The sequence below is a fragment of the Dendropsophus ebraccatus genome, chromosome 11 (assembly GCF_027789765.1).
Source record: "Dendropsophus ebraccatus isolate aDenEbr1 chromosome 11, aDenEbr1.pat, whole genome shotgun sequence".
Classification (NCBI taxonomy): Eukaryota; Metazoa; Chordata; class Amphibia; order Anura; family Hylidae; genus Dendropsophus; species Dendropsophus ebraccatus.
The window spans coordinates 65,115,547-65,138,420 of record NC_091464.1 but is presented as its reverse complement, the minus strand read 5'-3'; the positions used below and the strand labels follow the sequence as shown (position 1 = coordinate 65,138,420).

General features: G+C 43.2%; 1 protein-coding gene across 2 annotated transcripts; it reads left to right on the top strand.

Annotated features, from left to right (window-relative positions):
* Nucleotides 1-8,475: 8,475 nt before the first annotated feature.
* CHMP2B (charged multivesicular body protein 2B) lies at nucleotides 8,476-21,540 on the top strand. 2 transcript variants are annotated; one of them, XM_069944497.1, is made up of 6 exons: nucleotides 8,476-8,594; nucleotides 14,848-14,939; nucleotides 17,034-17,228; nucleotides 17,334-17,436; nucleotides 19,468-19,574; nucleotides 20,694-21,539. In XM_069944497.1, exons 1-6 carry the CDS (start codon nucleotides 8,561-8,563, stop codon nucleotides 20,805-20,807), a joined length of 645 nt encoding a protein of 214 aa, XP_069800598.1. In that variant the 5' UTR covers nucleotides 8,476-8,560; the 3' UTR covers nucleotides 20,808-21,539. The 2 variants fall into 2 exon arrangements, with proteins under 2 accessions (XP_069800598.1, XP_069800599.1); XM_069944498.1 differs by lacking the exons at nucleotides 8,476-8,594; nucleotides 14,848-14,939 and adding an exon at nucleotides 15,301-15,404 and having other exon boundaries at nucleotides 20,694-21,540.
* Nucleotides 21,541-22,874: the final 1,334 nt, after the last annotated feature.

Below are 22,874 nucleotides of genomic sequence, written 5' to 3'. Positions count from 1 at the left end.
TAATGGGGGTAGGAGTAGATAGTTGGAGCCAATGCATACCATGAAATTTAAACAATGCAATGGATAATGGGGGTAGCAGTAGATAGTTGGAGCCAATTCATACCATGAAATTTAAACAATGCAATGGATAATGGGGGTAGGAGTAGATAGTTGGAGCCAATTCATACCATGAAATTTAAACAATGCAATGGATAATGGGTGTAGATAGACAAATTCCTAATGTACAATAATTATAGGAAATGCACATATACTGCTATTCCCCTTAATTTAGTTGATCAGGCACTACATAGACTTCTACATATAGTTCGCCCCCGGCTGGACACTTCATATGAATTACACCTGATTTGTGACGTCACGGTTCTTTAGAGAATTTGAAGCCTGCCTGATCTACTAAATTAAGGGAAATAGCTCTATATGTTAAAGTACATAATTAATGTACATTAGTCATTTCTAACTTTTCTTATGTAATAACATATTAAAAAATACGTTTTGGCCGGAGTTTTCCTTTAAGTGCTTCCCTATATATTAAAACAATTAAAGACTGCACGCTTACCTCCCTCACTCTCCCACTCCTCGTGCTGTCTGATCATGTGGTCCTGCCAACTTCCAATGATGTTCAACATACTTTGTCTGCTCAGTTCTGGGATAGGTTGAACAGGTGTGCAGCACGGACTGAAAAAGCAGGGACAGGAAAACCTGACAGCATGCGCAACGAGGGGAACGAGGAAGGTAAGTATGCAGTCTTTTTTTTTTTTTTTTTAGTAAAAATAAAACATGTAAACAGGTGGAAAAAGCATTTTCATTATTTGTATTGTGGCTATTAGAGTCGAACGCAATTCCAATCGTTTGGCATTTGAATACCAGTTTCTGAAGAGGTTGGATGCAGTCCTAGGGAGTCTCAATGATCAGACTCGAGCATCTCTAGTAGGTATCAATTATGGCTGTTATTCTATACACTGTGTGCACTGTCGGTCAATTTCCCATTGACTTTAATGGAGGACATTATTATAGTGAAAATAAGGCTGTGTTTGTACCTCAAAATTACTGATGTATTTTGGTATTATTTTACTGTGTGTGTGACTTCTTCTCAAAGTCCTGGTACACATTGTGTAAGTTTTTACAATCGTATGTACAAAGGTTTTATATGTTATTTACATTGTGATTTTTATTCCTTATACTGAAGCATACATTTATGTAGTGAAATCTGCTACACTATATCCCCTTATTCCAACCCCATAAAAATTGGTGGGGGAAAGTTTAAAACTCCCCAATCTCACAGACATATACATTGTGTATAGCCTTATACTGCAGGTACAGTATATATTTCTATGTGTATGTGGTGGGCTTCTGTCTGCCGCTGACACCCTACTATGTACTCACAGATCCTGTATGTCTGTATAAGAATGTGAGGAAGAGCAATGACCTGAAGCTGAATTACTGTCATATCCCGTATTTGCAGCTGAGTAACCAGGCTCAATGGGATTTCTCCCCTGATTTATCTCTCCGCTAGAAGTCACTAAGAAACATCCTGCCCGTCCAGTCCGCCTGAGATTTACATTAATTGGTTTTCTTGTTTTTGTTGTGCAATTTATAAAGCTCACAGGAGCGAAATCCCACACATAAACCTATTGTTCATCCGTGACACGTAACACACTGTTTTTATGGCATTTCTCCCAAATCAAGAGTCTGCTGTATAACATGCATCGCCGGCGTATTACAGTCCTTATTTCATACTCAGTGGCACTGCATTTATTCCTGCATAAATCCAATAAATAAAGGGAAAAAAACAGGTTGTCTGACGTCCTGAGAAACTGAAGGCTCAGCAATATGTGACCGGTCTGTATAACACTGGATATAGGAGTGTATATGTATACAATCAGTGCCTGTCCTGTGGTCCAGAAACCTTTCACTTCCTTATTTAATAAACAGTTTCATTTTCAATTTAATTTTCCTGTCTTTCCACTCCGACATAGTACTCTCTGCTGCCACCTCTGGCCATGACAGGAGAGGTTTTCTATGGGGATAGGTACTGGATGTTTTAACCCCTTAAGGTCAAAGCCAATTTTCGTTTTTGCGTTTTAGCTTTTCCCACTTTATGTTTAAAAGGCCATAGCGCTTGCATTTTTTCACCTAGAGACCCACATGAGGCCTTATTTTTTGCGACACCAATTGTACTTTGCAATGACAGACTTTATATTCCCACAAAATATGCTGTGAAACCAGAAAAAAATCATTTGCGCTGTCAAATTGAAAAAACAAAGGAATTTGTTTTCATTTCAGGGAGTTTCGTGTTTACGTCGTTCATCATGGGGTAAAACTGACATGTTAAGTATGTTCCTCAAGTTGTTACGATTACAACGATATGTAACATGTATAACTTTTCTTTTATGTGATGGCTTTAAAAAAATTCAAATCATTGTTATCAAATATACGTTCCTTAAAATCCCTCCATTCCCAGGCTTATAGCGTTTTTATCCTTTGGTCTATGGGGCTGTGTGAGGTGTCTGTTTTTGCGCCATGATGTGTTCTTTCTATTGGTACCTTGATTGCGCATATGCGACTTTTTTAACGCTTTGTATTACATTTTTTTCTGGATTTGATGCGACCAAAAATGTGCAATTTTGCACTTTGGAAGTTTTTTGCGCTAAGGGCATTTATCGTGCGAGATCAGGAATGTGATAAAATAATAGTTCGGGCGATTACGCGCGCGGCGATACCAAATATGTATAATTCAATAAGAAATCAGACAGCTACAGACTTCTAATTCCTATGGTCCATATGGGGAGGCCATAAAGCATATCTTAAAGCGACTCTGTACCAACAATCTGCCCACCCCAAACCTTTAAATAGCTGCTTTTAATCCAATATCTGTCCTGGGGTCTGTTCGGCAGGTGATGCAGTTATTGTCCTAAAAAACTACTTTTAAACTTGCAGCCATGTGTCAAATTGGCTTGGCCTAGAGTGTCTATGCCCTAGGCCTGCACCGACTCTCCGTCCCTCCTCATCATTAGGAATGCCCTGGACAGTATTTTTTCCTATTCATCACCTGTGTGTGTGTGTGTGTGTGAACACTGCACATGAGCTGGATCGTTAAGGTACATGTGCAGTGTTCACACAAGTGATGAATAGGAAAAAAAATACTGCCCAGGGCATTCCTAATGATGAGGAGGGACGGAGAAGCGGTGCAAGGCTTGTGCACACACACACTCAAAGCCACGCCAATTTGACATAGGGCTACAAGTTTAAAAGTTGTTTTTTAGGACAATAACTGCATCACCTGCCGAACGGACCCCAGGACAGATCTTGGATTAAAAGCAGCTAATCGAAGGTACAAGTGGGTTTTTGTTTTTTTTTTGGGGGGGGGGTCACTTTAAAATCCTGTTAAAGAGAGACGAAGCAAGATGCCAGCCCCCTAATAATGTACTGGGATTTTAATAAAAATCTGAAATTTCGGAAAGAAAAATCCAAAAATTATATATATCATCAGTATCTTCCCTTAATGAGGAAAAACTGTAGGTGATTTGTTCCCTTTAAGCAGTAAATGTTTAGCAGCGAAAATGATTTGACCTGTGAGGAAAGGATCAGGTGTAGTGTGACAGATTAATGGGCTGTGTCATAAGAAACAAATGACGTCCCCTCACCCAAATGTTACTGCTCCCCCCCATCCATTCCCATGACTCGCCAATAATTAGTCAAACCTGAGATGATATAATAGAGGTAAAAAACAAGCGTTCATCTCCTCCATAACCCAGGTTCTTTGTGATAAGTATTAATGAAATACATTATTCAGCACTTGTAAACCTTCCATTCTCCGTCTCTACAGGATCGTCACGACATTATCCGAGGCTTGGCCTTCCTGACAAACGCATTAATCTCCTGATCTCCTGCAGAGACGTGTAGACCACCCAGCAACAGCCATTCATTTACCCTGAACCTTGTGCAAGATTGTATGCCAAGGTTTTTATAGATTAATGAACCCAGTAATCAGTGTGTCACATTGAGATGTATATGGAATGGTGAAAGGAAGAAATGCCAGCCTAAGGACCGGGCAGGATATTGTGTATGGAGACCCAATGGTGCCTGCCTACACCTGCCAAAACTTCCCCGATCACTCCTTAGCAATGTGAGTACATGTACCGTCCCATCTGTGATTGGCTGATACTGGGATTATTGGCCTCAACCTTACGTTTCCTGTAGTTTTCACTGACGATGCCACATGCTCTTTGGCAGTAATGTTAACTTCATTTACACCGAAATGTTGCTAATAGTATAACCCCCCCCCCCCCCCCCCCTGTGCTACCAACTTATACTATCCTGCACCTGTCCTTTGTTCTCAATTTGCCTTCCAATATTATTACAAAGGCCATAGCAAATATTTAAATCAGGGATGGGGAAGCTTCAGCCCTCCAGCTGTTGCAAAACTACAATTCCCATCATGCCTGGACAGCCTCAGAGCTGGGGCCCGCGCTTGGTCTAAGACGGGGCCTGAAACGTAAAGTTCCAAGCCTGCTCAGCCATTCAGCGGTGTTGGGACCCTGCTTTAGCCACTGAATAGCTGAACAGGCTTGAAATGTCACCTCTAAGACCAGGAAGTGACCAGTGACTAGAGCAGTGCAATGCAGGCCCCAGTGCTGGAACCAGGGAGGTAAGTCGACGTCATTGTTTTTATCCACCCCCTCTCTGGTCAGAGTGAAAAAAGGCCTCCTACCCGGAGTACTCCTTTAACCACTCCAGGGTCCATTTCCTCTTTTGCGTGGAGCAGACTTTGGTTGGATGTATTTTTTTCATCTGAATTATGGCCACAGGACCCAAGATCTGGCTGGGACTTGCAGCCATAAACCGTCTTACGTTCCTGTCAAAATGGTCCAATGTGCACGGTGTCCTTGTACAGGGAATATGGCAGGAATAACCACAACAGGCAGGGGGTGCGGGAAAATTGAAAAAAAACAATGGGGGTAGTATTTACGAAGCATATGCCAGAGGTGCAGATTCGCCCCTTCTCCCTGGCATACGCCTCCCGTACGCCCGGCTCACCCGATGGACGGGCCGGTAGAGCTTGGGGGGGTGATAAGGCGGGGAGGAGGTGTGGCCTCCTCCCGTGCCTAATTTATCAGGATATATGCCTGCTTGCAGGTGCAAATCATGACGCAAATCTACACCTGCTGGAACCAGATGTAGATTTGGTACGCCAGGCACAGATTCGGGTGCACGCCTCTTAGCGAATGATAGCAGAGGCTGTAGAGAATGATGGCAGGGGGACACTGAGGGACACAGGACACTGGAGGGACACTGAGCATCCCTCTGTCATCATCCTCTCCAGCAGCCACAGCCCGCACAGCTCTGGGAGTCGGGTCATGACATCACCATGTTATCCAGGAAGTGACATCACCATGTTATCCAGGCAGTGACATCACCATTTTATCCAGGAAGTGACATCACCATGTTATGCAGGAAGTGAAGCCTTGATGCAGTATTAAGTGCAGGGAAAAAAAGCACTTTATAAGCATTTCCCGTAATAAGTGTACATGGTGATTTGTATAACTTTTGGGGGGAAAAATTTGCCAGGCTTCTCCTTTCACGGGGATGTCAGTGATGTGTTTTTTTTTTTTACTACAGCTCTGGCCTATTCCCCAGCACCAGCCTGCCTCGGAGCACTGGGGACTGGCCCGCCGGCTCCCAGTGTGATGAAACCCCCTCCCCTCTGTGACGCAGCTACATTAGAAGCAATGGAGCCAGGTCACAGGGGGGAAATCTTCACACTGTGGCCTGAGGGCCTGCCTCCATTACTCCAGGGTGGGCCGATGCTTGGGAATAGACCTGAACCGTGCATGGGAACATGGCAGCGGTTAAAAAAAGGACTGCGCCACCGGCAACCCTGCGCCGATGTTTTAAGGTGCAAAACACAAAGCCATATACCTGATGGTACATTCGTTTTAAATTATGTTAAATTAGTCCTATTCGGGTAGGTAAAAATAGACGAATACTCTGTAGAAAAAAATCGCATGTTTTAGACTCAATAGTAAATGTCTCCCAATCTGTTTTTTCCCAACTACAGAAGCCTATGGAGGAGTAATGGCACTATTTCATAGTGTACATTCACACATACAGGATCCGCAGCAGATTTGATCTGTGTTCAGTTATTTAAAAATTCTGCTGTGATACGGTGTGTGGGAAGCTACCCATAAGGGGATACAAAGCCAGAGGCAATGCATGCTGCGATTTTGAGAAAGTCCAAGGGGGCACAAAAACTGCCAAAATACCCAACATGAGTATTATGTTCCCTATTTCACTACTGACTCTCAGATAACATCTGGCCACAAAAATGCCATGTGCCAATGATAGTGTTTGTTTTGCAATAAATAGCTTCTCTTAGGTGTTTTTTTTTTTTAAACAAAGAATTACAAAGATTTTTTTAGTGCAGTCTTCCATTTAAAGGGGTTGGCCACTTTATAGTAATGGTTCAGTGTACAGTATTAGTAAGTGTACTCACTGTATATACTGACAGCAGCTCCCTGTGTACCTCATAGAGCTAAAATCAGACTCCCCTCCTTCAGACTGTCATCCTGCTCTGTGGTGAGTCTGTCCATAACATGGCTGACATGGAGGAGCATGTGACCATGCCAGTTTCCACCACTGAGCCTATATATGTCTATGGAGAACACAGGAGGTGGGGCATGATCACATGCTCCTCCATGTCAGCCATCTTATGGACAGTCTCACCACAGAGCAGGGCAGCACAGCTTGGAGGAGGGGAGGGGATTTTAGCTCTATGAGGTACACAGGAAGCTGCTGTTAGTATATACAGTGAGTACACTTACTAATACTGTACACCAGTGCTTCCCAACCTTTTCCACCTCGGGGCACACCTTGGAATAAAAAATTTCCTCGGGGCACCCCTACTAAATAATGTTCTACAAAATAAGAAAACCGTCATAGTGACTCACAGGTGACGTCTTCTTTGATCTGAGGAGTCACTTTCCCTTTTCCTCTTCATCCGCCATGATGATTTCCTCCAGCTACATTTCATCTCTTCAGAACCTGCGAGACAAACAATTTAGGCTCCGCCCATTTCTAGCAACTTCCTTTCCTTTCTCCCTCCTGTCGGCTCCCAAAGTAACTGCGCTGTTTGGTGTTATGTGCAGTAAAGCGAGTAGGAATGTGGGATGCCCCCTGTATGTAGGATCCCCTGCTGTGATGAACTAATAATGCCCCCAGAGGTGCCCCCATGAACTTATAATGCCCCCAGAGGTGCCCCCCATGAACTAATAATGCCCCCTGCTCTGCCCCTAACAAAAAAAAAAAAAACATCCTACTCACCTAATCCGCGCTGTGGCTGCAGGCAGCAGCTCTCCTCCTCTTTGGGCTCCATCCTGTGAGCCGCGGGGACGGAACTTCCGGCAGGCGTGATGATGTCACATCATCACGCCTGCCGGAGAGGTCACGTCCCGGCCTCCCATAGGCTGCTGGTATGAAGTGCCGGCAGCCTATGGGAGTGAATGTAGGAGCAGGACGCTGACACTTCCTGCTCCTATATTCTGCTCACTTTAATGTTCCGCCCGCTCATAGTGCGGGCGGAACATGAAAGTGATCTGTGCATCCCGAGAAGCTGCGTGGCCGCAGCTTCTCGGGATGCTTAAAGAGACAGCGCACATTTCCCACCGGGATCCCGCGGCACCCCTGGCGAGATCTCCCGGCTGGGAAACGCTGCTGTACACTGACCTATTACTATAAAATGGCCAACCCCTGTTAAGTAACCAGGAAACAAAAAATGCAGATGTAACCCTTAGGAGCTATTGGGGCAGGGTCTCCGTCAGTGAAGATATGAGCTGAGGGAATGTGAGTACTCGCATTTTCTGCAAGAACTCCGAAATGTTTCTGGGTGTGAATGTGCATGGTGCGCCTTGTGGCGCAGAACAGCTGCGGATTAGCGGCTATGACTGCAGATGCCGGATACGTGAAACCTGCGGGGCAGGGTTATCAGCACTGTCTAGAAGTAAATGTTGCCCATAGCAACCAACCAGGGCGCAGTCACGCAGCGTCGCAGGTAATGTTAGTACATGGAGTCGTTCTGCAACACTGCACACGTGCAATGTAACTTTTGCAAAAAATAATAATTTTGGTTAAAGTGTCCATGGTAAGTAAAAAGCCGCATGCAACTCCCCATGCCAGTATTGTCTTTGTGGCACGTGTAAACATCGCCCTAGAGAGAGAAAAAAAAAGCTATATAATCGCACACGTCTGTGATTGCGTTTTCTCCAGCTCCCGTCTCCTAGCTTCTGCGTTTTACCGTGGGCTTGGCCGTTAAACCCAATGCGGTACCGCACACTGACCAGAACTCATCGCCTGAGCGACAGTCACGTGACCAAAACTCGACGGGATTTCCCCAAGGCGACGCGAACGTCATAGAAAAGGGGGCGGGGACGGTGTGGAGACGCTGTACGATCACGTGGTCCCGGCAGAGGGACGTGGCTTCTGTGGTCATGTGAGCGAGGAGGGGGGCGAAGCAGAGTGACCGGTTCCTGGTTGCACAGTGAATGAGGAAGTGGAGCGCGCTGCAGACATGGCCTCCCTGTTCAAGAAGAAGACGGTGGACGGTGAGTGTATAATACCGGCCCCGTGCCCCTCACTCACCATCTCTATGGTCTGCCTTCACCCTGCAGTTCTTATCTAGTCAGCTGTCAGTGCCTTCCTCTCCTGCCACCTTCCTGTCCTGACCCTATGACAGTTATGCCTGTCCACTAACCCTATGACTGCAGGAGACCCTATAATAGTCACTACTACACCTTGACATTGTGGTTATTGGCCACATTGATGCCTGGATGGATCCCTTAGTAGGGGCAGGGTGACATGGTGGTGTATGATGGTGCCATATAAGAAGCAATGGGGACAGTGTAAGCCAGTGTCTCTCAATCTGTACAGAACTACAACTCTCATCATGCCCTCACAGCCCTCAGGTGTCAGGGCATGATGGGAATTGTAGTTTTAGCACAAGGGTGGTATCCTAGTGCTCCATGCAGTCTCCAGTCTCAGGTGTGCCCCTTATACCTGTCACCTGTGCCCACATCCTCCCCATCCTCATACTGTACAGTAATGCTGACTATACCCCTGTCCACCATCACCAGCCGCTCCTGCCATGGATGTCATTGTGTCTGACTCCCCGTCTGTGTGCCCACCCCCCCTCCAGCCTGGCTATTACTGCAGTGTCTGCCTCCTCTGACATCCTGGCCATAGCAAGAAGAGGATCTGTCAGCAGGATATTGGGGGTGTCTATATATATATATATATATATATATATATATATATATATATACTTTATTATCCTCAGCCCATCCCTATGGAGCTTTATCTGCATCATCACAGACTCCTCATATTCATGTATCTTCATAGGGCCCCCATCTGGTATTAGGAGGCTTTATATTAAGATTATGTTCTGATTTGCAGAATTTTTAGGGTTTAGTATTGAAATGGGATGATGGCAGACACGTCTGTAGAAACCAATCTGCAATGCAGCAGAGCAGAGTTTGTCAGCCTCCACTTTGTTCCGTCAGAGATTAGACTCTTATTGTGGTATCACAGTGTTATATAGGACTTGGGACGTATGTCCTTATGTGTTATTACAAAGCAAGTACTGCAGCAGCCAAGAGATCAGAGACACACTCAGCACTGCTACATCTCTATGTGTATGCTACAAGCTGTTTGTGTTGTCTTGATTAGTTACTAACTCAGCACTGCTACATCTCTATGTGTATGCTACAAGCTGTTTGTGTTGTCTTGATTAGTTACTAACTCAGCACTGCTGCATCTATATTGTTTGCTGTATGTGGAGGTTAGAACCTGTCTGTATTGGTTTTGTCATTAAGCGAATCACCCTGACACAACTAAGAGACCAGTAACAAACTCAGCACTGCTGCAGCTGTATGTGGAGTGTAAAAACTGTTCATCTTGAAACATAGAAACAGCTGGTTTGCCCTTATATTATATCCTTTTATTTTTCATCTTAGGATAGATGTTTATGCCAAGCAGGTTTACAGTTTGCATATTGGTTTGTTAATAAGCTGTGCACCTTGAAGCAATTGAAAGATCGGTGACAAACTCAGCACTGCTACATCTGTATGTGAAATATTGGATAGTATGCACTGTGAAGCGGATGATCAGTGACACACTCAGCACTGCTACATCTGTATGTGAAATATTGGATAGTATGCACTGTGAAGCAGATGATAGATCAGTGACACACTCAGCACTGCTACATCTGTATGTGGAGGTTAGATAGTATGCACTCTAGTCTGAAGCAGATGAGAGATGGGTGACACACTCAGCACTGCTACATCTGTATGTGGAGGTTAGATAGTATGCACTCTAGTCTGAAGCAGATGAGAGATGGGTGACACACTCAGCACTGCTACATCTGTATGTGGAGGTTAGATAGTATGCACTCTAGTCTGAAGCAGATGAGAGATAGGTGACACACTCAGCACTGCTACATCTGTATGTGGAGGTTAGATAGTATGCACTTGCACTCTAGTCTGAAGCAGATGAGAGATAGGTGACACACTCAGCACTGCTATATCTGTATGTAGAATGTTGGATAGTATGCGCTGTGAAGCAGATGAGAGATAGGTGACACACTCAGCACTGCTACATCTGTATGTGGAGGTTAGATAGTATGCACTCTAGTCTGAAGCAGATGAGAGATGGGTGACACACTCAGCACTGCTATATCTGTATGTAGAATGTTGGATAGTATGCGCTGTGAAGCAGATGAGAGATAGGTGACGCACTCAGCACTGCTACATCTGTATCTGGAGGTTAGATCCTGTTTGTGTTGGTTTGGTTGATAAGCTGTTTACCCTGAAGCAACTAAGAGACAAATAACAAGCTCAGCACTACTACAACTGTATGTGGATTTGAGACCCCTTCACCTCTATGCAGCCTGTGTGTGCTTGCTTTTGTTTTTTTTTTTGGAACAACAATTAGATTCTAGATTCATTTCTATATATAGATACTTCTTTCCGGAAGTTCTTTAACTATTATTTACCCACGTGATATGGCGTATGACTCGGAACTGATGTCACTGACTCCTCAGGTGACGAAAGGGGCAGGGACCATAGTGAATCACGGGGGGGGGGGGGGAGTTGACTCACACAAGGGCTTGGCGTCAATGTTTCCAATAGCGGATGAATGACAGGCAGTTTTATCAGAGGGATCAGGGATAGAGAGAGAAAAGGAGATAGGACTTCACTGTCCTATATGGTTATAATGTCTGGTGATCTCCTCCTGTATTCTTATAATATATAATGCTACAGGGTGTAATATTATGTACTGAATATACACATAGGTGTACAGGTGTGCACACGTATACTGCATAACTATATATAAATAAGTAGATGTACTGAACACACATACATCTTTGTACAAAGAGTTTGAAGGCAGTAATGACTAACAGGTACCATGTTCTAGGGTGGATAAGAAGTTTGGACTTGTTGTTATTACAACAACTGTTGGATCAGTACAAGATGATAGTTATTCCTGTACTGTGTCCCCGCTGTGCTGCACATAATTCCTGCAGATACAGTCGTCCAGCAGTTGCATAGCATCGGATCCTCTGAACAATGCAGAGAAGAGACATCGCTCTGGTTGAGATGGGGACTAATGGGATCAGGGACTCTGGACAGTAAAGGGATACCAAGGATTAAAAAGTAATAATAATAGTAATTAAAAATAAATAAGTTAATAGAATCTCATAAACCACCTTCAATTACAACTCCAATTTTTCCTTTATTTTTTTTTTAACCAAAATCAGAAGTAAATACAAAATGAATTGGAAATCTTTAAAAGGACCATGCCAAAAAAAAAGAAGAAAAAAAAGATTATTTATATAAGTGCTGACCATAGTCGCTTTTACTTTTGGAAAGGAGTGAACCCAGCTGGCGCCCATGGTGATATGTGTTGGCATCCTGTTCTCCCTGCTCGGTGACGCATAGCAGGAAATTTTCTTTGTATCCAGCGTGAATCTTACCGTTTGTAGTTGTAGGTGTGAGCTGAGGCGGAAGCTTTATTTCTGGTGTCTTCCATACATCTGAATGAGGTTTGTAATAATTACGTGCAGTGGAAAGAACCCTATTCAGATGAATGCAACAGATATTACAGCACCCGATTCGGTGTGTGTCACTTTACTTGACATTGTCAAATGCTACCGCGATTTTAAAAGGAAATACCCTCCTTGGCACAAGTTTCATATTATAGAATAGGGGTAAGGAACCTTGGCGCTCCAGCTGTTGCAAAACTACAACTCCCATCATGCCTGGACAGACAAAGCTTTAGCTTTGGCTGTCCAGGCATGATGGGAGTAGTAGTTTTGCAACAGCTGGAGAGCCGAGGTTCCCTACCCCTGTTCTAGAATTTTCTGCATCTCTCCTGTGATGTATGGACAGCAACAAGGTCAGGGCCATTTCTAGGAGTTTGTTGTATTGTCAATTTTACTTCAATCTTTGTATACATGTTGTCAGTGCTGAACATTAGGGTTGTTTCCCCTTTTGTGATGAAAATATTAACCTGAGAATAATAGCAGTGACCTGTTACTATAGAGCAGGATGAGTGGCTGATCTCATATGTGGTTTTATATACCGGTGCACTAAGCTATGTTACAACTCTGCACACCCCAGAGCTGTATTAAACACTTATATACTAGTTTTCCTCTTCCCTTCTAACACACATGCATATTTGCTCCCTATATAATGCAGTCTTTGTTTTATTGAATTGCGCCATCTAGCGCAGCGTCTCCATATTACAGTCATACAGACCAGGCATAGAATAAACCTGTGCAGAAAACATCTCTATAGTCATCACTGGTGACCCAGTGCAATGTGTTTGTAGCTTTATGGAAACAATCACATCCTATAAATCAGTACATGGCTTCTAAAGGTTGGCTGTACGGACATAGTATCTGCCAGGGACTATATTAACCTGTAAGAAATTCCTCCATGATGACAGCAGAGCAGAACCAGTCTGTCTTTACCGCATGACCTGTATTCCTAGTGACACGGTGGCAGACTGAATTAGAGCAGATTTGTCGGTCTGGGTTGGCGTCTTTGTAGAGGTGAGGATAGACGGTGTCCCTGCGGTGTCATACTGTGTGACATTTATAACCAGCATAGCTTGGAGCGCCAGATACAGGGATACAGAGAAGAAGCTGTTGCTTTAATAATGGGAAACGTCAGTCAAGTATACACAAGTGGGATAAAAAAAAAAATCCAAAACAACCAGTTATACTTAGTATCAATAAACAAGTTTGTTTAAATGATATAAAAATAAAATACTCAATAAAATCCAGCTATGATTGGCTATGTGCCCCCCTGTTCCCACATTATTTAGCAACGGTCTGCCCTCCAAATTTAGCTTTCCTGTAAAATACACCTCCTTCAAAAAACAAAAAAACCTACTAACTAACCACGTGGTCCTATTCTGCCTATAAGAATTTGCTGTCTGTCTCGGACGCCCTATGTACCAGTCATTGGCAGCCCTCCCTCTTACGTATGTGGAAGCTATTAGGATTGGCTGCCAGTGTTACCCACTCTTCTATATGTGGGCACAGCACGGACGATTTAGTCCGCATTTATATCAAATCATAGACGTGAGATCAACTTCACTTACAACATGCAGGAGATAGACGCTGGTACTCAATGTGGATCATGGAGGATATACGGCAATGTGGAGCCTCATGGATGACCTGCTGATATGGTGCCGGGGTAGACAGACCATGCAGAAGAAGATGGACTTGGCACTTTTTTCCTTCTTTTTCTTGACTAGGATCTTATTTACTGCAGTGCTAACAGAAGCAAAGAACAAGACACAAGTACAGCGTATCGAAGTATCAACATTGTACTCTTCTGCCTACATTGTATCTCACCTGAATATGGTGTCATAGATGGGGGGGGGGGGGTTCTTCCTTCCAACTAGTAGTGTGGAATATATATATATTTATTCTGTAGGGGCTTTTATGTCTTTGTGGGTCCAGGAATACGTTAGGATAAGGTTGTTGTTGTTTTTTCTTTTTGTCTCCTATTTTATGCTGTTTATGGCTGAAAGATATTTTTCAGTATTTTACGATGTGTTATGTGACCTGCTCATCATAGTAGCTTAGAAATTATGCAGCTATATAGTGTAGAGATGATTTAGCTTCTATCATCAGGACTTTGTATACTATAAGGCAGTGATGGCCAACCTGTCCTCCTCCAAAACGACAACTCCCAGCATGACATGACAGCTGGAGAGCCACAGGTTGGGGATCCTTAATATAAGGTATAAAAAGCACATATATAGTCAGAGTTGTAGGTTTACAGGTTGGTGTCTATTGGCTAAAGCTTTGGCAGTCCAGGCATGATGGGAGTTGTAGTTTTGCAACAGCTGGAAAGCCAAGGATCCCTACCCCTGTTCTAGTTCATCCCCTGCTTGGACACCTTAAAATGTTCTTTTACTCAGAGTGCAATACAGAATACATTCCCTTTATCGCTGTAATTATTTCTCCTCTTCCGTGCCCCTTTAAGACAATAAACGTCCAAATTAGACTTAATAGGCCCCCAGGGCAATGTTTATCTCTCCCCCCTTTCCATCAGACATTCAGCACTCAAGGAAGGTAAAAGCTGCTTTCTGTGTCCCAATTTTTCCTTGATTAAATATTCATCTGTACGAGTCTTCCGCAGATTATTACAAGTCTCGCCAATGACCCCGGCACGTCTAATGCAAACATTAATAATCTCCTATTGTCTGCAGCCATCACACACAATGAAGGCAGACGCTTATATGGGCACTTTTATTTATTTCCTATGCTTCTTCCCTCACTTGCAGACATAATAAAGGAGCAGAATAAGGAGCTAAGAGGCACTCAGAGGGCTATAACCAGAGACCGAGCAGCCTTGGAGAAGCAGGAGAAACAGCTGGTGAGTGAGCTGGAGACTCGTATGTCGGGACGCATCTCGCCGCCGCCGGAGCGCGGTGCCATAAGCTGTAATTGAATGTGTTATTACAAGGGTTGTGGGGTCTCCGAATTTGACAGAGACAATATGGTATACATGGTCAATAATAAAGCAAGGCTAATAGGGCTACAGCACATTAGGGGAGATTTATCAAACATGGTGTAAAGTGAAACTGGCTCAGTCGCCCCTAGCAACCAATCAGATTCCACCTTTCATTTTCCAAAGAGCCTGTGAGGAATGAAAGGTGGAATCTGATTGGTTGCTAGGGGCAACTGGGCCTGTTTCACTTTACACCATGTCTGATAAATCTCCCCCATTGTCTTCCTGTACCTTTCTATGTGTTTCATCATTTAGTATAATGTAGAGCTGTGCTTGTTGTTCTGCTAGTTGTTATTGGGCGGTTTTGTTGCCAGACACTTGACTGAGGAGGTGACTGTATTACATAACCATTTTCCATTTGTCTTATTGAGGTGTAGTAAAGGTGGTACTTCTGTGAAGCAGAATGTCCTATAAACAGTAGAGGTGAGCAAACCCGAGCGTACGGCATTTGGCTACTGGTGGCTGAAGAAGCTGCATGCAACCCTAGAGGTGCCTGGAAGAAATAGATACAGCCATAGGATATATCTATGTTTTCCAGGACTCTTTAGGGCTGCATCTAACTTCTTCAGCCATTACTAATCAAATGTTGCACACTCCCATCTGCTGTGTAGTGCTAAGCAGGTGAGCACTGAGCTGTGGCTGTGGTGAGAGGCGAGACCAGCCGCAAGACAACCGCCAGAAGGCAATTTACCCCCGAGGTTTGATGATGTTATGACTCGGGGAGAAAAGGGCCTAGCTGATGGGCTGGCCGCTCAGCCAATCTGTGACTGAAGCCGCGTCCTGCACCAGTCACTGACTAGCGGAGCGGTCAGCCCATCAGCCAGGTTGTGACATGTCAGCCCTGCGGGGGTCCCCGGGCACAGGGAGAGGTAAATTAGTACTTTTAATCTCCAGCTGCTGGATTTTATAATACGCCGGACTTCTCCTTTAATGACCAAGAGAATTTCTTTTGCCTCTCCCCCCTGCACTCCCTCAGCCAAATACAGTGTAGAGTTTATAACATTATTGTGTGTGTCAAGACAACTATGGGGATATATAATATGCATCTGCTTCATGTAATAAAATTAGGCTTATTTAAATATCCCTAAATGTACTTATACAGACAGCATTGCATGTCTGGCTTGAGAGTTTGTTTGCATATCCTCCTGCAAATTTCATAGACATGGGGGGAGATTCATCAAAGGGTGCAATTGGTGGTGATAGTGGAGCAGGCAGGGTTAAAGGGGTAATTCGGGGTAATTAGATTTATTTATTTATTTTTTTCTTTCAAATCAACTGGTGTGAGAAATTTATGCAGATTTGTAAATTACTTCTATTTAGTCTTCAGTCTTCCAGTACTTATCAGCTGCTGTATGTCCTGTGACCAATAGTGTATTCTTTCCAGTCTGACACAGTGCTCTCTGCTGCCACCTCTATCCATGTCAGGAACTGTCTAGAGCAGGAGAAGTTTTCTATAGGGTTTTGCTGCTGCTCTGGACAGTTCCTGGCATAGACAGAGGTGGCAGCAGAGAGCACTATGTCAGACTGGAAAGAAAAAAAACACTTCTTGCATAACATACAGCAGTTGATAAGTACTTGGAGAATTGAGATTTTTAAATAGAGGTAAATTACAAATCTGTGTAACTTTCAGACAGAGGTAAATTACAAATCTGTGTAACTTTCAGACACCAGTTGATACAACACAAAAAGAAATTCCCACCTGAGTGCCCCTTTAGGTCACCCAGATGAGAGTTTTGCTCAATCCTATAAAGGGGATGGACACATTGTCCAGCAGGTTATCTTATGGGCATGATGGGAATTGTCATTTTACAACAGATGAAGGTTCCCCATCCCTTCTGTAGACTTATGTAGTAGAAGGCAGGGTGATTTCCACAGTGTGTATGTATATGGAGTGGTAATCGCTGCCCGTATTAATTTGCTTACAATATAGAAACCTTTTATGTTACTTTTTCTCTCCAGGAAATGGAAATAAAGAAGATGGCCAAATCAGGCAATAAAGATGCCTGCAGGGTTCTAGCAAAGCAACTGGTACAGCTACGCAAGCAGAAAACAAGGACTTATGCCGTCAGTTCCAAAGTCACCTCGATGTCAACGCAAACCAAAGTCATGAGCTCCCAGATGAAGATGGCGGGAGCCATGTCCACTACAGCTAAGGTGAGCGCTCCATATACACAAGTATCATATCCACTCATGTGCTGTTACCTCCTCAGGACAGACAGGTCTTGCAGAACACTTTAAAACTTTTTTTTTTTCTTTTAGACAATGCAAGCTGTGAACAAGAAAATGGACCCACAAAAAACTCTACAGACAATGCAGAATTTCCAGAAAGAAAATATGAAGATGGAAATGACAGAAGAAATGAGTAAGATTTGGTGTTCCATGTTCTTACTGTGTGGTGCTTAGGGATTTGTTAGGTTTCTGGTGAAATGTTGGCACCTAGTACTATGGTATTATAACAGGTCCCAGCATCAGGGGGTAAGGAGAGGTAATTGCTGCCTCATTCTTCTTAGCCATTGTGCAGTGGGCATGTAGGACATGCTACTACCCATAGTGCGGAGGACCAATAAACTTAAGGGGGCTATCCAGGAGTAGAAAACGTGGCCATTTTCCTCCAGAAACAGCACCACTTGGGCGTGGGTTTGGCCGTTCAGTTCCACTGAAGTGAATAGCTGAAGTACCACACACAGCCTGAGAACAGGGGTGCCACTGTGTTTGGAAGAACAATTCTGTGTGTTTTTTTTTTTTTTTTTTGTGTTTTCCTTAAAAAGAAATCTTGTTAATATCAAAGTCATTATAAATCTTTTAGTTTATAGTCATACTAAGACACACACGGCATACAATGTGGCTTCTGTTGCATCTCTAAAGGGGAAACCAGCCACTTAAAAATCGACCTAGTTCTCATATATTTTTTATCGCTGCAAAAGTAGACAGATTTGGCATATAGTAACTCGAAACCTGGGTAAAATCAATGAGGTGTACTGGAAACCAATCATGGTCGGTAGAGATGAGCGAACCGGGTTCGAGTTGATCCGAACCTGAACGTTCGGTATTTGATTAGCTGGGGCTGCTGAAGTTGGATAAAGCTTTAAGGTTGTCTGGAAAACATGGATACAGGCAATGACTATATCCATGTTTTCCACATAGCCTTAGGGCTTTATCCAACTTCAGCAGCCACCGCTAATCAAATGCCGAACGATCTGGTTCGGATCGACTCGAGCATGCCCGAGGTTCGCTCATCTCTAATGGTAGGTAATATACTCTAATAAACTCAGGTTTTCTTGTCTTATGAATTCCAAATGTGTCTAATTAAATAGGGACCCACTTTCCAGAACCCCTGTCAGCAATACGGTGAACTTGCACTGGTGACCACAAATATATGTAGATATATCTTATATGACCAATGTGGTATCCATCTTAGCCCTGCAGAATGCCAGGTCTGCCTAGTTAGGCTTTGATAAATCTCCAAATATTGTATAGTAGTAAAACTAGTTCGATTTGCTACTCCGCAGTCTGAAAAATGTTATAATGGACATAGATATACAGTGATAAACCTACCATACTGCAGCAGAGCCAGCCAGCCCATGAGAGCTGAGACACAAACCATCAAACCATGTGGAGCTGAACTGAGGATCTACAGTACCTTTCTGCTACCAAATAGTGCCAGATCTAGACATGTTTGCATTTCAGAAACTTGAGAGATTTTTATTTTATTTTTTTCCAATTTTTAAAATTCTGTAAACAAAGGAAAAAAGTAAACTTTTGTCTTTGTATTTGGAGAAGAGCTCTGGACTGGCAAATTAGCAAATCCCCTATGGCTCTACACTGTGGATCTATAGGCACCAAGGGGGAGATTTATCAAACATGGTGTAAAGTGAAACTGGCTCAGTTGCCCCTAGCAACCAATCAGATTCCACCTTTCATTCCTTACAGACTCTTTGGAAAAATAAAGGTGGAATTTGATTGGTTACTAGGGGCAACTGAGCCAGTTTCACTTTACACCATGTTTGATAAGCCTGCCCCAATGTAAATAAAAAAATAAAACTATATACAACTTACCAATTCCTGATGTAAACTCTACTGATTTCCTGTTTCGGGGTCTTTATTATTGTACAGCAAAACTGTGACCATTAGAAATAATGGAAAATAAAATCCACCCTTTCTCCCCAGAGTTCTGATTTTAGCAGAGATGTGGTGCAGGTGTGCACTGCTCACACCATCCAGTCTCCAGCAGAAATGGAGGATGTTGGGAGAAAAGGGCATCCATCCACTATACTTCTTGGGGTTAGGCAGGCCAACTACACCAGAGCTAGCCATTTATTGTATAGTGATCATACCAGAGACAGGGGCTATCAGAGAGATGGGTTAGTCTGACATTTGTTTGTGTACTTTTCAGTAAATGATACCCTGGATGACATCTTTGATGCCTCTGAAGATGAAGAAGAAAGCCAGGACATTGTGAATCAGGTGCTGGATGAGATTGGGATTGAAATCTCAGGAAAGGTATGTACACAATGTAGTTATCTGCTGAGAAATGCTGAGGCAGTATGATATCTGTAATGGACAGTGTTAGAGGGCGTGCTGTGCCATCTAGCTGTATTTGGAGGCGAGCCTGCACTATACACAGCAGGTGTTTGCTGCTATGTGTGGGAGACACCCGCTGCTAATGACTGACATCAGCGATGCTGCCATTTCAGTCAATTATACCTGTCATTATAAGGGAGAGAGTGCGGCAGCAGTATACTTGACTCCCCCTCCGCCCGCTTCTAACATTTTAGCCCCGTAGACAATAATAAAGCGAAAGTGTGGTCGGAGAGTTAAGTGTCAGAGTGAGACGCAGTGCGATCCAGAACTTTTAACATACCTGATGACATGTGAAACATTATTTATAATGATCGTAACTCTTCAACCAGAGATGCCAATAGACTCTCTTGGCATTGATTTAACCAGTTTTGAATGGAACAGTGTTAGCAATCTAATCATTGCATATAAAAGTTTCCAAGGGGGACTTAAGAAGTGGAAAATAACAATAATAATAATACAAAAAAAACAAAAAAAAAACTTCCATGATAAAAGTTCAAATTATCACCCTCCCCCCTTTCCCTGACCTGATGAATCCTTATAACATGTATCATGTACCCCATCCCCTAATCTGTGCATTTGTAAAAAAAAACAAAAAACAAACAAACAAAAAAACAACTATATGTATTTCACTAATTTTCATTGTTGCTGTATACGTTAAGGTAAAATGACATGGGGCTTGTTTTTTAGCGATGTAATGACACCCTAATATGGCTCTGTAGATGGAAAAATGAGAGTTATGGCTCTTAGCATGTGAAAGAAAAAAAAAAGAAAAATTTTACATTAGATGGCAACTTGCCCTGTAAAACACAATTTCTCATAAGACTATGTCAATGAAAAAAAAAAAAATTAAGTTGTGGATCTGGGAAGACTGGGATCAAAACCACAAAAATGAGCCGTGCCCCTTAGGAGAAGTGATGCTGTGTAAAGCAGCCGGACAAGTTCTAGCTGTGCTGTAAAGTGATCACCTTTGCCACGTTCCACGGCCTTCTGGTTTCTCCTTTCTCTCCTCCCCAGAAAACCTTCTTCTTATTCTTTCAGATGGCAAAAGCTCCATCAGCGGCTAAAGGACTCCCCTCCACATCATCGGCCAAAGCAAACACCATCTCGGATGAAGAGATTGAGCGCCAGCTGAAGGCACTGGGAGTAGACTAGCAGCCCGATGGCGGCCAGCTTTCCCCCTACGTGTGGACTTGTATTTTGGCTATGAATAGAACAGGGATTTATTTTTTAGGACCGAAGGAATAAACATGTGGTTTGCCCATGGACACTACATTGTAACTTGTATAATATTAGCGACTGTATATAAATAATAACACCTGAATTCTGTACAAATTTCCCATTGTGTCAGGAGCTGACGGCTAGGGTCGGCCGCATTGTACAATTTTGTAAAAAAAAAAAAAAAAAAAATTCTCCTGCTATAAATGTAATGGCCATTATCTCCATTGCTCAGTTAAGGATCTGAAAGCTTTGAACCATCAGTCCTTTAGTTACAACCTCCCAGCCATGTGCATGGTGTCAATCCTAACATGCATGCTTAGATTCCATAAAGTAAGGATTTTCCATGATAAAGCTGTGCACTATATCCTGAAATCCTGAATTTTCAGCCTGATTTTTATCTTTTTACACTTATGTTGTATATTGAGATTGTACCAATTTTCAGCCCAAAAGTTACCAATCTATAGATAAATGGATGCGAGGCTTGTTGTGGAATGGTTTTTATTCCTGAAAATTTGTCTCTGTATTTGGAGAAGAGCTCTGGACTGGCAAATTAGCAAAGCCCCTATGGCTCTGTACTGTGGATCTATAGGCACCAAGGGGGAGATTTATCAAACATGGTGTAAAGTGAGACTGGCTCAGTTGCCCCTAGCAACCAATCAGATTCCACTTATCATTCCTCACAGACTCTGGAAAATGAAAGGTGGAATCTGATTGGTTGCTAGGGGCAACTGAGCCAGTTTCACTTTACACCATGTTTGATAAATCTCTCCCATAGTGTGCCACCATTTATAGCCTCACTACAGTAAGCTAGTACAGAGATGTCCTTTTTGTATACTTAGGAAGTACTATCTCCATAGCGTGACAGTGTATATTGCATATAGCAGAGGACTCTGCACAGCTAGGAGATTACACTGACCCATAAATACAGTAGTGTCTATGAGCCCCTATAAAGGCCTTACCCCTCCTGGGTAGGTATTTGGTATGATTTACCTTTTTATTAGTAGACTGCTCTTTAAGGTTTTTTTTTTCGGGAAGTTGGAAACTGGTTTTATTGCATTATCATATACTGTCTTCTCGGATTTTGTGCCTTTGTAAATTAAAGCCTTTTCACAACCATCATCTTATCTCTGTCAAGTGATTTGATGGCCCAGTAATATATAGCTCCATAAATGAATGTCCTAAGTACGAGGCCTACCTTTTATATTATCCATCCCATTTAAATCCACATCTCGTCTTCGCACAAAAACTGCTGTGTGTTTCCAGGCCAAGGCCATGTTCACACACTGTATTTTATCATTAAACAACGGCCTTTGTTGCAGGCTGCAATTATGGCCGTTGTTTAATGACAGCAGCCAAATACATTAGGGTGTATAGCATCACGGCCGTAGTGTATGCACCCTGTATACACTACGGCCGTAATTCTATAAAGCCGCACAAAATAAGTGACAGGGCTATTTTGTGGTGGCCGCAATTCAGTGAACAGCGGCTGTACAAAATGGCCTGTGCACACAGTGTAAAGTACGGCATCAGGACAAACTTTACATTGTGCTATATGTGAAATTGGAGCGCAGGCACACCTGAATGTGCCCACATTCCAGTTTAAAGAAAGTGATGTTCATCCGGCCCGTACTACAGTATCGGCCAGATGAACATCTCAGACAACGGCTAAAGACTAAACACATGGAGAGTCCGGCCAGTACAGAGAGTCACGGCTCAACTGCCTTCTCTCTGTGAGCGCTCAGATGGCCTGGGAATCACTGGACTTCCTGGGGGAAATTTATAAAACATGGTGTAAAGTAAAACCGGCTCAGTTGCTCCTAGCAACCAATCAGATTCCACCTTTCATTTTCCAAAGAGTCTGTGAGGAATGAAAAGTGGAATCTGATTGGTTGCTAGGGGCAACTGAGCCAGTTTCACTTTACACCATGTTTCATAAATCTCCCCTCCTGTGTTGTTAAAGGAGAAGTCCAGCAAAAATTTTTTATTAAAGTATTGTATTGC

Bases quoted from the DNA above. Each gene is read 5' to 3' on its own strand.
- CHMP2B (XM_069944497.1), top strand. From the start codon at position 8,561: ATGGCCTCCCTGTTCAAGAAGAAGACGGTGGACG. The intron at 8,595-14,847 runs GTGAGTGTATAA...CCTCACTTGCAG, and splicing joins CAAGAAGAAGACGGTGGACG to ACATAATAAAGGAGCAGAAT. The intron at 17,437-19,467 runs GTAAGATTTGGT...TGTACTTTTCAG, and splicing joins GGAAATGACAGAAGAAATGA to TAAATGATACCCTGGATGAC.